The sequence below is a fragment of the Pseudonaja textilis genome, chromosome 2 (assembly GCF_049901715.1).
Source record: "Pseudonaja textilis isolate UNSWEBS1 chromosome 2, rPseTex1.2, whole genome shotgun sequence".
Classification (NCBI taxonomy): Eukaryota; Metazoa; Chordata; class Lepidosauria; order Squamata; family Elapidae; genus Pseudonaja; species Pseudonaja textilis.
The window spans coordinates 185,118,539-185,131,207 of record NC_141991.1 but is presented as its reverse complement, the minus strand read 5'-3'; the positions used below and the strand labels follow the sequence as shown (position 1 = coordinate 185,131,207).

The 12,669-nt window shown below is 39.9% G+C and overlaps 1 protein-coding gene across 4 annotated transcripts in view; it reads right to left on the bottom strand.

Annotated features, from left to right (window-relative positions):
- The window catches only part of ZDHHC21 (zDHHC palmitoyltransferase 21), a 28,975-nt gene extending 19,474 nt beyond the window's left edge, over positions 1–9,501 (bottom strand). The window contains exons 1-5 of one of the 4 annotated variants that reach the window (XM_026718398.2): positions 9,391–9,501; positions 5,752–5,852; positions 3,616–3,819; positions 3,268–3,366; positions 758–869 (exon numbers count right to left, since the gene is read on the bottom strand). In XM_026718398.2, the coding sequence (XP_026574183.1) occupies positions 758–869; positions 3,268–3,366; positions 3,616–3,769 (365 nt within the window). In that variant the 5' untranslated portion in view covers positions 3,770–3,819; positions 5,752–5,852; positions 9,391–9,501. Of the gene's footprint in view, positions 1–757; positions 870–3,267; positions 3,367–3,615; positions 3,820–5,751; positions 5,853–7,425; positions 7,659–9,305 lie in introns of those variants that run through there. The other 3 variants (XM_087926604.1, XM_087926603.1, XM_087926605.1) reach the window with 3 other exon arrangements.
- Positions 9,502–12,669: the final 3,168 nt, after the last annotated feature.

Genomic DNA, 12,669 nt, shown 5'->3' with positions numbered 1-12,669 from the left:
GAAATTTGTTAAGTGAGTTTTGCCCCATTCTACGACTTTTTTGCCACATTTGTTAAGTGAGCCACTTATTAAATTAGTAACATTGTTGCTAAGTAAATCTGGCTTCCCCATTGACTTTGCTTGCCAGAATGGTGTAAAAGGTGATCACATGATCCCGGGACACTGCAACCTTCATGAGTCAGTTGTCAAGCATCCAAATATAAATCACGTGACTATGGGGATGCTGCAGCATCATGTGAAAAATGGTAATAAGTCACTTTTTTCAGTGCCATTGTAACTTCAAACTGCCACTAAGTGAACTGCTGTAAGAAGAGGACTGGCTACCTTTGTTTCAATTTAATATCATTTTGATTCCAAAACATTATCATGCTGTAGAATTAAGAAGTATGTAATTATTAGAATTATTAGTGAGCTCCCGTTACTTGTCCCAGCTTCTGCCAACGTAGCAGATTCGAAAGCACGTTAAAAATGCAAGTAGAAACATGGGGACCACTTTGGTGGGGAAGGTAACCGTGTTTTGTGCTCCTTCGGTGTTTAGTCATATTGGTCACATGACCACGGAGACGTCTTCGGACAGCACTGGCTCTTCATCTTTGTAATGGAGATGATCACCGCCCCCTAGAGCCGGAAACGACTAGCACATATGTGCGAGGGGAACCTTTACCTTTAATTATTAGAAAAAAGCTTACTGAGTCACTGTAATTAAATTAGAAGTTTAAAGAAGATGAAATTAGATGACATACTAGAGTCCTCTTACCATGGACAGTGATGATCCATTCTCCTAACACAATGCCCACATCTGCTGCAGTGATGGGAACGCTTTGGTCTCATCATATTACATTTGTTACATAATTCCCAAGAGTCTTTTTCTAAAGAGAGAAACAAAGATAACATTAACAGAAATGCAGAGTTGTTGCTAAGTTCTTGCTTCTCTTCAACAACAACACAGACTTCTTGTACTTGTGGGGACGAATGTTGAGGATTTTAGAAGAAAGCATATAAAATTATGTCCCTTATTGCAATCAGTCAAAACGATTGGATTTTCTCATGTAGCGAGTGAAACTGGAATCACGGGTCATAATAAAAGCACACTGAAAATAATATCCAGATAAACCTCAGAATTTAAATTAAATCTTAGAACTGAACTGCTCCCAACATTTATCTGTTCAAATATTTTAAAATTAATTTTTAAGGATGCATTTAATTCAGCACAAAAATACGTTAGATGTAATCTGTGATTACATATTTGCTTTATGAAAGAAGCAGCATGGTTTTATTTTTATATCTGAGCACACTAAAATAACGTTAAAGCTACTTTGAAACAGAAACTGAAACAGAATGACATAGACATGGCCAAACGTTTCTAGTATGCATATTAAACCTAGTACTTCCATAAAATTATGTTTATAGTGAATAATCCATTTGAAAAAATGCTTATAAGGATTGATTTTACGTTTTCTGTGAGTTGCCATATTTCTCAACTTGACATACTTGCACATTGGCAGTTTGGAAATCTAATAATCAAGATCATTAAACCAGCAATAATGCCAGATGGGAAACTGATTTTCAGTATGTTCTCATAAAGCCAATGTCACAAAGGTGTTACTCTTTAATAAGAGAGCTACCATTAACAGAAGGCAAGCTCCACAATGTAATTTAAAAGCAGGGAATAAATGCATCTGACCATACAAGTATGGTATCTTTGCTTCTGAAATATTGGGTATATTTGCACACACCCCCCCCGCAAAAGAACCCTCCCCAGATTACATTAATATAATCCAACAAAATCAAGAATATAATCTACGCTTCTTCTATTTGCATGGAATAAACACATGGGATTTCTGCAGCCACTTATCTTAATTATAACATACTGCCTCTTCTGTTTAATGTTGCTTCAACACTTGATTCAAAGATCTCTAGAGATCTCAGTCCTAATTTCTCTCTCTCTCTCCCCCTCTCTCATCTCTCTTTCTCCCCTCCTCTCAATCAGGCATCAAATATATTGTCCATAATTATGAGAGCTATTGTTGCCAATAGAAGCTTTTTCAAAGAGGAAAGAATAAACCACCTTTTCCTCATTTTCTTTCCCCACTTCCCAACCATCCAGCAATGAAACTTCCACTGCATGGAAAAAGACAAGAAGGAATAGTCAGCTTTCTCATTCCCTTGTGCTAGGACATCTAGTGAATTTTAAAACATAGCACGACGACTACGTTTTAAAGATCTTCTCTTTGTGCTTGGAAGGTGGTTTTTGCGTTGAAAGGAGGACATTGTCCCTTTAGTTGGTTGCCAATTGTTACAGGGGGCTTTGAAACTGTTAGGATGTTCTAATTTTTTTTGAAAAAAGGCCTCATTTTTAACACTATTTCATAAGGCTGCCTTACTTTTTTGAATATCAACATTGACAGAAAAACCAGGAGACAGATAAACAAAGGAAATTATTGATAGATGTTACAGTTACATCACACTCCAAATCTTTGGACAATCCCCTGAACAGGAATCAGGGCTGGGGAATTCTTGGCCAGCATGGAATCGCCCTGTTCACCCTGCTATCCCCAGCCTCGTTCGCAAACTCCAATTTCAGCAATATCAGTTCAAGGTATTTTCTAGCTCTTCCCATCAAGCGCTTCACTCAGCTCTTTCTTGAAAGCAGCCAGTAATTTGCTGGACGGTGTGTGTAGTAGTCCTTGACTTACAATCACAATTGAGCCCCAAATTTCTTGTTGCTAAACAAGGCAGTTTTTTGAACTGACTTTTGCCCCAGTTTACAATCTTATTTTGCCAGAGTTGTTAAGCAAATCACTGCAGTTGTCAAGTGACTCATGCCATCCTTAAGTGAATCTGGCTTCTGCCACTGATTTTGCTTGTCAGAAGCCGGCTGGGGAAGATTACAAGTAGCGATCACATGACCCCAGGACACTGCACCTATTATAAATACATGCAGTTGCCAGGATGCCCAGATTTTGATCATGTGACGATGGAGATGTGTCAAAACCAGTCATTTTTTTCAGTGCTGTTGTAACTTTGAACAGTCACTAAAGGAACGGCTGTAAGTCCAGGACTACCTGCATATAAGTCGAAATGCATACAATGACTGAGGATATCAAAAGGTGATGAGAGATTCAGAGAATCAAGGGTATCAATTCCTTAGAGACTTAGGCAACCAAGGCAGTTTCCACCATGAGGCAGATCACAACATGGATCAATATTTTGGGCATGTGACTAATTTAAAGCACACAACTTCAGTCATGTTGATATAAGCTGTACCTGTAATTGGTATCTTTGGGTTTTCAGGTAATCTCCCTGGATCTGCTACCGATGCTCTTAACAATGAGGCAATACAGAACAATGAAAATAGATAGTAGCCTGAAAAACAGATGTATTTCCATTCAGAACACTTCAATTGGTAGGATTTTGGAATTTACAGAGAAGAATGGTATATACATTTCTGAAAGTTCAAAGGCACTCTACCTCATACTTGTCATATAAAAGAAGAATATTAAAGAAGTAGCAATACCAAACCGTCAAGCAGAATGACATAAAACGTATCTAGATGCCTACTCTATTTCCATATAAGAATTGGAGAGAATGAAGAAAATGACAAACTTGACTTACATAGTATGGCAGCTGCAGATATATGCCCTTCTTCATAATGTGGAAAGAGGATAATTTTTGGAACGAAGAGAGTATTGTAAAGCCAAACAAAGATTATCAGGCCCATACAGAACCAGCCCTGAGGGTCAACAACAAAATGAATTCGTAGTCCCATTTTACATAATCTGATGACAGCTTGTCCCACACTGAAAGGGAAAAATCAGCCTAAGGAGAAAAGAATTGTAATTAGAATTGGATTAGCAATCTGAATAATTTAAAAAACCTAATCATAATATCTGCAAATTTATGAATTTTTTGAAGTGCCTCCAATCTGAAGTTATGTTGAACTGAAATACAGATAGCGCTCGACTTACAATAAAAAATGAGACTGGAATTCTGGTTATAAGTAATTTGGTTGTTTTAGTTTGAGTCACCATATGACTGGACTTGATTTTACAATTGTTTTTATAATGGTTGTAAAGCGAGTCACCACTGTCATTAAACAAATCATGTGGTCTTAAGTCCAATTCCAGCTTATCCAATGGGTGTTTATGACATTTTTTGCTGATCACGTGATTGTGGGACGCTGCAACCAGTAATAAATGCAAGCCAGTTGCCAAGCATCTGAAATATAATCATGTGGTGTAGCTGTTGTAACACTGAAAACAGGTTGTAACTTTTTTTTCAAATCTGTCATAACTTGTTGTTAAGCAATCAGTTGTAAAACCAGGACTATCTATAACTATCTTTATTTAAAGGATTTTTAAGACTCGACCTCTAGTAAACCCTCTCTGGCTTTATGTGTCTTTGATTTTCCTTTTTGATATTTTAGAGGACTCTATACAACCTTTCAACTCAGTTGTGCTTCCAGAAAAACGGAAACAATACGATGATATAAAATAATTAAAAAGCCGCATATGTAAGTTGGGAAGAATGATGTCTTGTTCCCAGAAAGACAAAAGGGTAGATGCAGGCAAGGCTTCCTCAAGAAACAATTTCAAAGACGGGGCATTTCTGTCAAGAAGACCAAGTCTTTTAAAATCCCCAGTTTTGCCATTAATGGTGTGGCTTCCTCCAAGATGACTTCAGATTACAGAATAATAGAGTTGGAAGGGACCTTGGAAGACTTCTAGTCCAACTCCCTGAGCAAGCAGGAGACCCTATACCAGTGAGGGCTCATCTTTTCGGCACCGAGCGCCGAAGCGCGCACACCGCATCCTCAAAATGCAACACATGCTTGCCCCCCCTGCATGCGCCCTGCCCCGTGCATGCGCGTGCACCCTCATGCCCCCGTGCATGTACACACAACTCCCACGCATGCGCTCTGCCCCTGCGCATGGGTGCATGACCCCTGCACGTCTGCCCCACCCCCGCGCATGCGTGGCATAGACCTGAAGACCAGCTGGCTGGCAGGACGCGCACATGTGCGGAACTGAGCTGGGGCAACAGCTTGCTTGCCCATACACCTCTGGCACGCATGCCATAGATTCGCCATTATGGCCCTATACCATTCCAAACAAATGGCTATCCAGTCTCTTCTTAAAAACCTCCAGCGATAGAGCATCCACAACTTCTGGAGGCAAGCTGTTTCTCTGATCATTCTCCCTGACAAGAAATTTCTCCTTAATTCTAGATTGGATCTCTCTTTGATAAGATTTCATCTGCTACTTCAAGGCACAGTCCTAACAAGTTGAGAACCACACAAGGGCTCTAAATTATGTGAAGAAATGGGCCAGAAATCAGGCTATAAATGCTCGGCATTTTAGTAGACAATGCAACAGCGCAGGTACAAAGTGTAATTTCACAAACTATCAAAGATAGTCTCACATATTGTATATGGCATGGTAACACTCATCCTGATTGTTTTGATGCTGTAGCTAACCACAGTCAACCTATTTCCAGCCAAAGGAGAATGTAATTTTTTTTTGAAATATTTTTTTTTTATTTTTTAATAACAAGATAAACATAAACATACATAACAAAATAAACCTAAACATAGCCAAAGGAGAATGTAATTTGTTCACTATCCTACAGGTACCTGACATGATGTCGTAAGACAATATTGGTCAAAACTGGAACAACGTGCCTCCCTGAAATGGATGAAATGGACCCCAACAAAGAATAAATTTCAATTCTCTTAATTGAGAAGCTACACACCTATAGAATCTTCAATGTGCTGAAATGAAACTTTAATCTCCTGGCTCTCATCCAGCCCATTACTTGTTCCAGGTACTGATTCAGCACTTCTGCAGCCTCATCTAAGTGACACGTAAAAGAGAAACAATTTTGAAAGAAAAACAGTAATAATTAATCTCTGACAGTTTCACTCAATGGCTTGATGTAGATGCTGAATAACAACTGAAAAGCATCTAAAATCTTAAGGTAGAGTCCTTCAAAATATTGTTTTTACTCCTCTGAACTCTTCCATTTTTTATTGATAACTACAGAAAATAATTACAATTCCAGTCATTCTATAATGAAACTTCTGTAGAGTTCTGGATGTACTGATCATCATTCTCAACCAGTGAAGTATTAAGTATTAACCAGAGAAGTATTCCCAGCCAGCTGGCAATTCTGGGTAATATAGAAATGAATTGCAGAGAATTTAGCTAATGTGACCACATTCTATAGGAAAGTAACCATCTTGATTTTCACATAATTTGTCAAGGTAATCAGAACAAAATAATGTAGGAATGTTTATAATTTCTTATTTGAATTGAAAACATTTTCACAGAGATACTCTGCACGTCACAGGACTCACTGCTTGTTGGCAACTTGTTTCATATTCTATATGCAAAGCTAAATTGAACATCTACTTCTTCCCCTTTTGCTTTTCACTTCTTGCCTGAGATTCTTAGCTCAGAAGCTTACAGTTAAATTGTAAGCATTAACTGTAGCGCAAAATACTTATTCTCAACTCCTGCATAGTTTTTTTTACAGAATCTGCTCCAACAAAAACTGTATAGTTACAAAAATGTGTTAAGTAAAGCTCTGATTTCCACATACAGATATAGAACACTCTGTGGGAAATGTTCAAACTCAAAATAGGTAGAGCAAGTTTTTCTTTGCCAAGAAAAGTTCAGCAAACGAATCAGAAATTGCATAAAAACACATCATATTCTGAAAACATACAAGAGAAGAAAGATTACTTTACTGAGGGTGTATCTAGCCATATCTAGTGGTCATACAGCATTTTTGTATTTAATTATCAAAAGTTTCACTTTGTTATTAGAGGCAATAGCTAAGAAACTGGACCAAGTTTTCTGCTATAAAAAAAACTAGAAGAGTAAGCATGAGAAGATTAATATATATAACCACCATATCAGCCACTATCATCCTTGGCTCTTGGAAGCAACAGAATAAGATGGGCTGGAATTATCTGATCCATTATTTTAATCAATATCTATCTGAGAATTTCTGTAATTAGACTTTGCGGAACAACTCTTTGATACAAAGGTTCTATTAAAAGTGTCAAGATCTGAAACAGCAGATAGAAAAAAAAATACCTATATCACATTAATACTGGATTAAACTTTATATAAAGTCAAGACAACAATTGACTGAAGGATGTTGTTTTCAACAGTTTTCATATACTCAATGAACAGAAAGGTCTGACATGGGTAAAAAGTTAATTGGAATTGAAAAACTAAACAGCACTTGGCACTGAATTATGCACAAATGATAAACATTTAAGATCTGAAACAGAATAGGTTAAAGATTGCATGACAAAACGGGCTATTAATTTTAGCTTAATATGCTCCCATATGAAGAGGATTCACTAAATCTTTCCAAACTAGGAAGCTACAGGTCATTGCCTTTTTCTCCACTCACAAGCGAGGCAGCCTGAAGACAGCTTTAGATGTTCTGCTCTGGAAGCTGTGTTTTCTCTCTTCCCTCCAGATATGGCATGTCAACAACGCTGGTTACCTTGATATACATGGAGGAGATTTGAAATGATGTGTAGGCAAACTTGTGGCTCCAACTGATCCTGTCCGCTTCCTGTTAGAACACCCTTTTTCATCCAGTTCCTGACCTACTCTCTTGCCTTCTTGATCCACTTTGGGCTGTGAAGGAGACCACATCCTGACTTTCATAATCACTTTTTAAAATCATGTCACAGATCCACCAGCTGACCTAAAGTGCAAAGAGCCCTTGAACTGAATAGCCATTGGTGAAGAGGAACATGGAGTTGCTCTTGAGGAAGAAATTCAACAGCAGTTATGCAAACACCAGCTTAGCCCTCTGGATGGAGTGAGAAAAAAACCCTTAAGATTGTCTCATCTTGATTTACTTTGGTATAAGAGCATGGAGACAGAATCTTCATCAGGCTCTTAAGTTTGTATTATTATATTCTGCAACAATAAAGTAAAGTTCCAGTAGTTTTTGTGGAATCCGTTTCCTAAACTGGGCTGCCTTAAAGGGCTGATAGTGGCTTTAGATATATAACTGAAAGTAAAGCTGAAAGGATTTGTCCATTGTACATCCATACCCTGCCTGGCAGGGAATTTCTTTCCTAGTATTCACTGCTGGGAGGAACCATGGTTCCTCACTTAATGTTCCTAGGTAGTTTATGGCTTTCTCACAAAAATCCTTTCTCAATCACCAACTCAAGACACTCTTTTTGCTTCTTCTTAAGCGGTTGACGGGTTGCCCCATCATTTCAAAAAATAAAACTTTAATCAGTCTATGTGGGGTGGGGAGGACAAAACTGAATGGAATCAGCAGAACATTGTATACGCCAATTCTGCAGAGGCTTTTTCATGTGGTGAATTATGTTCACCTTTGGATTTCCAGTCAAGGCAAACAACCCATTTACAGCCCTTAGGAATTTACGCAGATAAAAGCTGCATTGACAGCAACACTGACCCATCCTGGGTCCTTTTGAGGGCTGGGGCAGTCTGCATAATTTAAGATAGATTGATTTGAGAGTGGAGGCTCGTTTTCCTGAGCTTGTGGGTTGGACAACACACATCCACCCCTCATCTTACACCCGAATTAGATATTATCCATTATTGCAAGCAGATTGATTTCTTGCTTGGATCCAGGACAGGAGGGAAGCATGGCAATGGATGGTGTGGGAATGTGTGGAGTCTCTTATTAAAGCAGCTATGGCATTGGACAAGATCTGCCAGCTACCAGGGCAAGGCTTGGGGTCATACCCTTGCAATTCTGGGCATGGAGGGGTTTAACGTGTCCCAGGGAAATTACTACAGTATTACATATTCACATCCTCACGCATATTTTGTGTGAAGAACCTCTCCCAAATGAAGCACTGGACCAGGGTTCTCCAACCTTGGCTGCTTTAAGCCTGGAGGACTTCAACTCCCAGAATTCCCAGACAGCTTTTTTTTTTTTTGCTGGCTGGGGAATTCTGGGAGTTGAAGTCCTCCAGGCTTAAAGCGGCCAAGGTTGGAGAGCCATGCTCTTGAATATCTCACACCCACCCACCCACCGACCCCTCGCTTGCTCATTTCTAACCAAGACGCCCGGGCAAGGCAAGCCAGGCCACCGAAGGGAGCCGCTGCTCCTCAAAGCACGTCCCGACCCCCAAGAGGCTGAGAAGGAAAGGTAGGCACGGAGCAGCCCCGCCAGAAAGGCGGAGGAGAAACAGGCAGGCAGACAGGCAAGGATCCTGGGCTCATTCGACTCCTTCTTTTTCCACACCGCAGCCATTCCCCTCCTTCCCCCCCCCCGCCCCACCACCAACCTACCCCCACCGCTGCCCACCAGCCCCGCCCGAGCGGCAGACAGCGCTGCCTCCCGGCGCTTGGCGTCACTCTCGCGTCGTTTACTCACCAACGGGAGGCCCCCGCGCGGACCCCGCGCGCGCGCGATATTCAGCGCCGCGCCGCCCGGCTTCCGCTAACCGTCCCTGCGCAGGCGCACCGGGAGGCCCCGGCTGACGGCTCGCGCACCCTCGTGCTAGGAGCCTGGGATTTAAAAAAAAAAAAAAAGCAAGCCCGGCTCGGCGCTTCCTGCCCGGCTGGCTTTTCTCTACTGTCTATATGTGTGTGCCTGTATGTATATGTATATATATGTAAATAAAAAGCCGGCGGCTTCCTGTTGATTTCGCTTGATTTCCGCCCAAGCGAGAGCGAAGTGGGTGGAAAACCCTGCGCCCTCCCGGCCTGAAGAAGGAGGAAGTGCCGCTTGGTTTGAAAGCCCTGCGAGCTTGGATGGTAGAGCCGAAGTCTCCAAGGTGGTCCTCGACTTACGACCACAACCGAGCCTCAAATTTCTGTTCCTAAGTGAGGCGTTTGTTAAGTGAAGCTTGGCCCCGTTTTACCACCTTTCTTGCCACGGTTGTGAAGTTGAATCGCTGCAGTTAAGATACTTAACCCGGTCGTTAAGTGAATCTAGCTTCCTCGTGGACTTGGCTGGTCAGATCGTCACAAAAGGGGATCACTCCAATGATCATAAATACATGCCAGTTGCCGAGCATCTGATTTTTGATCACGTGACCATGGAGATGGTGCCATGGTCATAAGTGTGAAAAATGGACCGAAGTCACCTTTTTTTTCAGTGCTGTCCTAACTTTGAAAGGTCACTAAGTGAACTGTTGTATGTTAAGGTCTACCGGTACCTCACCTAATCTTTCAAATAGCCAGATCCCATGTTCTGTAGAGTTTTATACGTGACAGCCAGTTTGATCTAGGGTGGGAGAAGGGGTCCCCAATCTGTGGGCCACGGCCTACTACCTGGCTGTGGTCTAATTGCCACCGGGCAGCATGAGTGGCCAGACGGTGTATGTGCATGAGGCCCTACTCATGTGAATGTCACCGCCAGCATTGCAGGAGGTTGCGGCCCCACTCATGTGACCATTGTTATGGCTCCACTCACGCAAGTGTCATGGGTGCTGGCAGCCCTACTTACACAAGCCTTGTGGGCCCTCACGGCCCTATTTGCACGAGTGTTGCCACAAATATCGCTGTAGCTCAGATGTGCACACACACATGCGCCTGCCCCTCCCACAAGATTATCCCCATGGAAGATTTTTATCAGTTGATAAGATGAACTTGAATAAGAATAATAACTTTATTGACTACTGTTAATAACTATTGTTTGGTTTTTTATTTAAAGACAGTAATAAAATATGAAATATAGATGATAAAGACAACTGATATTACTAGGTAATGTTTGTTAAATAGAAATGTAAAAGATTGTTATTAATATTAATGGCAGAGCTGTACTTGAATAGAATAATTATTCCATTTACTATTGTTATACATATATACACAGATGTATATACATATATACTTATAAAATAGAGGTTAGAAAATGAATGTTATAACTGTAAAGGTGTAACTTAAATTTTTAAATAAGATTTGAAAAAAGATACAAAGGTGTTACACTCCAGTCTAGTAATTACAGGGGAATATTTGTTTTATGAGAAAAGATAATATGAAATTGTAAACAGGACAGATGAAAGTATAAAAACATTGATTAGAAAGATTTTAAAAATTAGAAAAAGATATATAATTGAATTAAGAAAGGAATGAGATAATTTAAAATAAGGCTATAGGAAGTAAAGAAAGGGAAAAGCTATTGAAAAAATTGTGAAAATAGTTATAAGATATGGATTAGAATGTATAATTTGGTTCCGTATTATTTATCTGTTTAGTAAGATGATGTACCAGACATATAGAATGTTTGGGGCCACACATTACTCTGTTAAATTATATAGAGGTGTCAGTAGGCTGCATATATGAAGAATCACTTCTTATGTTGCTGATCCAGGAAAAAATTCTGCAGAAGCACTGGTACTTTTATGTTGAATTTTAGCTACAGTATTACATGAAATTTACATAAGATCTATTTCATAATTTTAGACAAGTATGTTATTGTGAACTAGAAATCAACTTAACTAAAGTTACCAGATGTTGGGTTTGAAAAAATCCAGATCACCACTGTGCTTCATTCATAAAATTACCAGGTAATATACCTTTCTGAAGTGAGTAAGACTTATTTCTGAGTAAACATACTTAAGGTAGAGTCACCAATTAAGAATCCATTTGAATAATGAAGAAACCAATGACTTTGATTATGGGTGCAACAGGATGTCAGAAATAAAGGCAAGGTATGTAGGTCATTATTTATTCTAAGTAAGTCATAGCACTTAGCTATGATCTTATCTGAACTACAAAAAGCCAAGCACGGTTGAGTCAGATCTTCTACCTAACAGATAACCCCAGAGCATAGACAATGGCAAGCCATATTGTTGCCAAGAAAACTGCATAGATTTTTCTTTGAAGTCCACAGCAATCAAACTTAACTCTAGAGCGTCTTTACCTGGAAAGTCATAGGCAAACATGAGAAGTGGTGGGTGGGGTGAAATTATGGTAATGCGTGACAACATCATGCAATATTGCAATTTGTGCACATATATCAGGCATTGGAATGCAAGTATGTAATTAAGGCATTGTGTGTCCTTGTGACGCCGCATATGTGGTCATTTTGCTGTTACTGCAGTTTACTACAGATGCTCCTGGGAACAGTCACAGTGAATACTACAACTCTTTTCCATTCACATATGCACAGAGAGACTGAAAGAAAGGTAGAAAATATTAGAAACTCAAAATAAGCAAACTTGTAACCCTTGGCTACCTTCAGAAAATTCTTGGATATATTTAAAATTATGTATAAAGGTAACAGATTTCCCCTGTGTAGTTGTGTTCAACTCTAAGGGACAATGCTAAATCTGTTTCTTAGCTGAGGGAGCCATCATTGTCTGAAGACATTTCTGTAGTCATGTAGCCAGCATGAGTACATGGAACACTGTTACCTTCCCACTGAACTGGTACCTAGTTAATCTATTCAAATTTGAATGCTTTTGAACCAGACGCAAGTAATGGGACCTCACTCTGTCACGCAGAGTTAACAGTTGAGCTATATACATACATGATAGATAGATGGAGAGAGGGGGGGATATGATAGACAGACAGACAGATGATGGATAATTGATGGTATGTATACACACGCACACAAATGCACATACCAAAGTCAAAATATATCAAAAAACAGCAAAAGTCAAAACTGGAGGATCCTTGGTGCTCTGAGCTTGTTTTCTTGCAGATG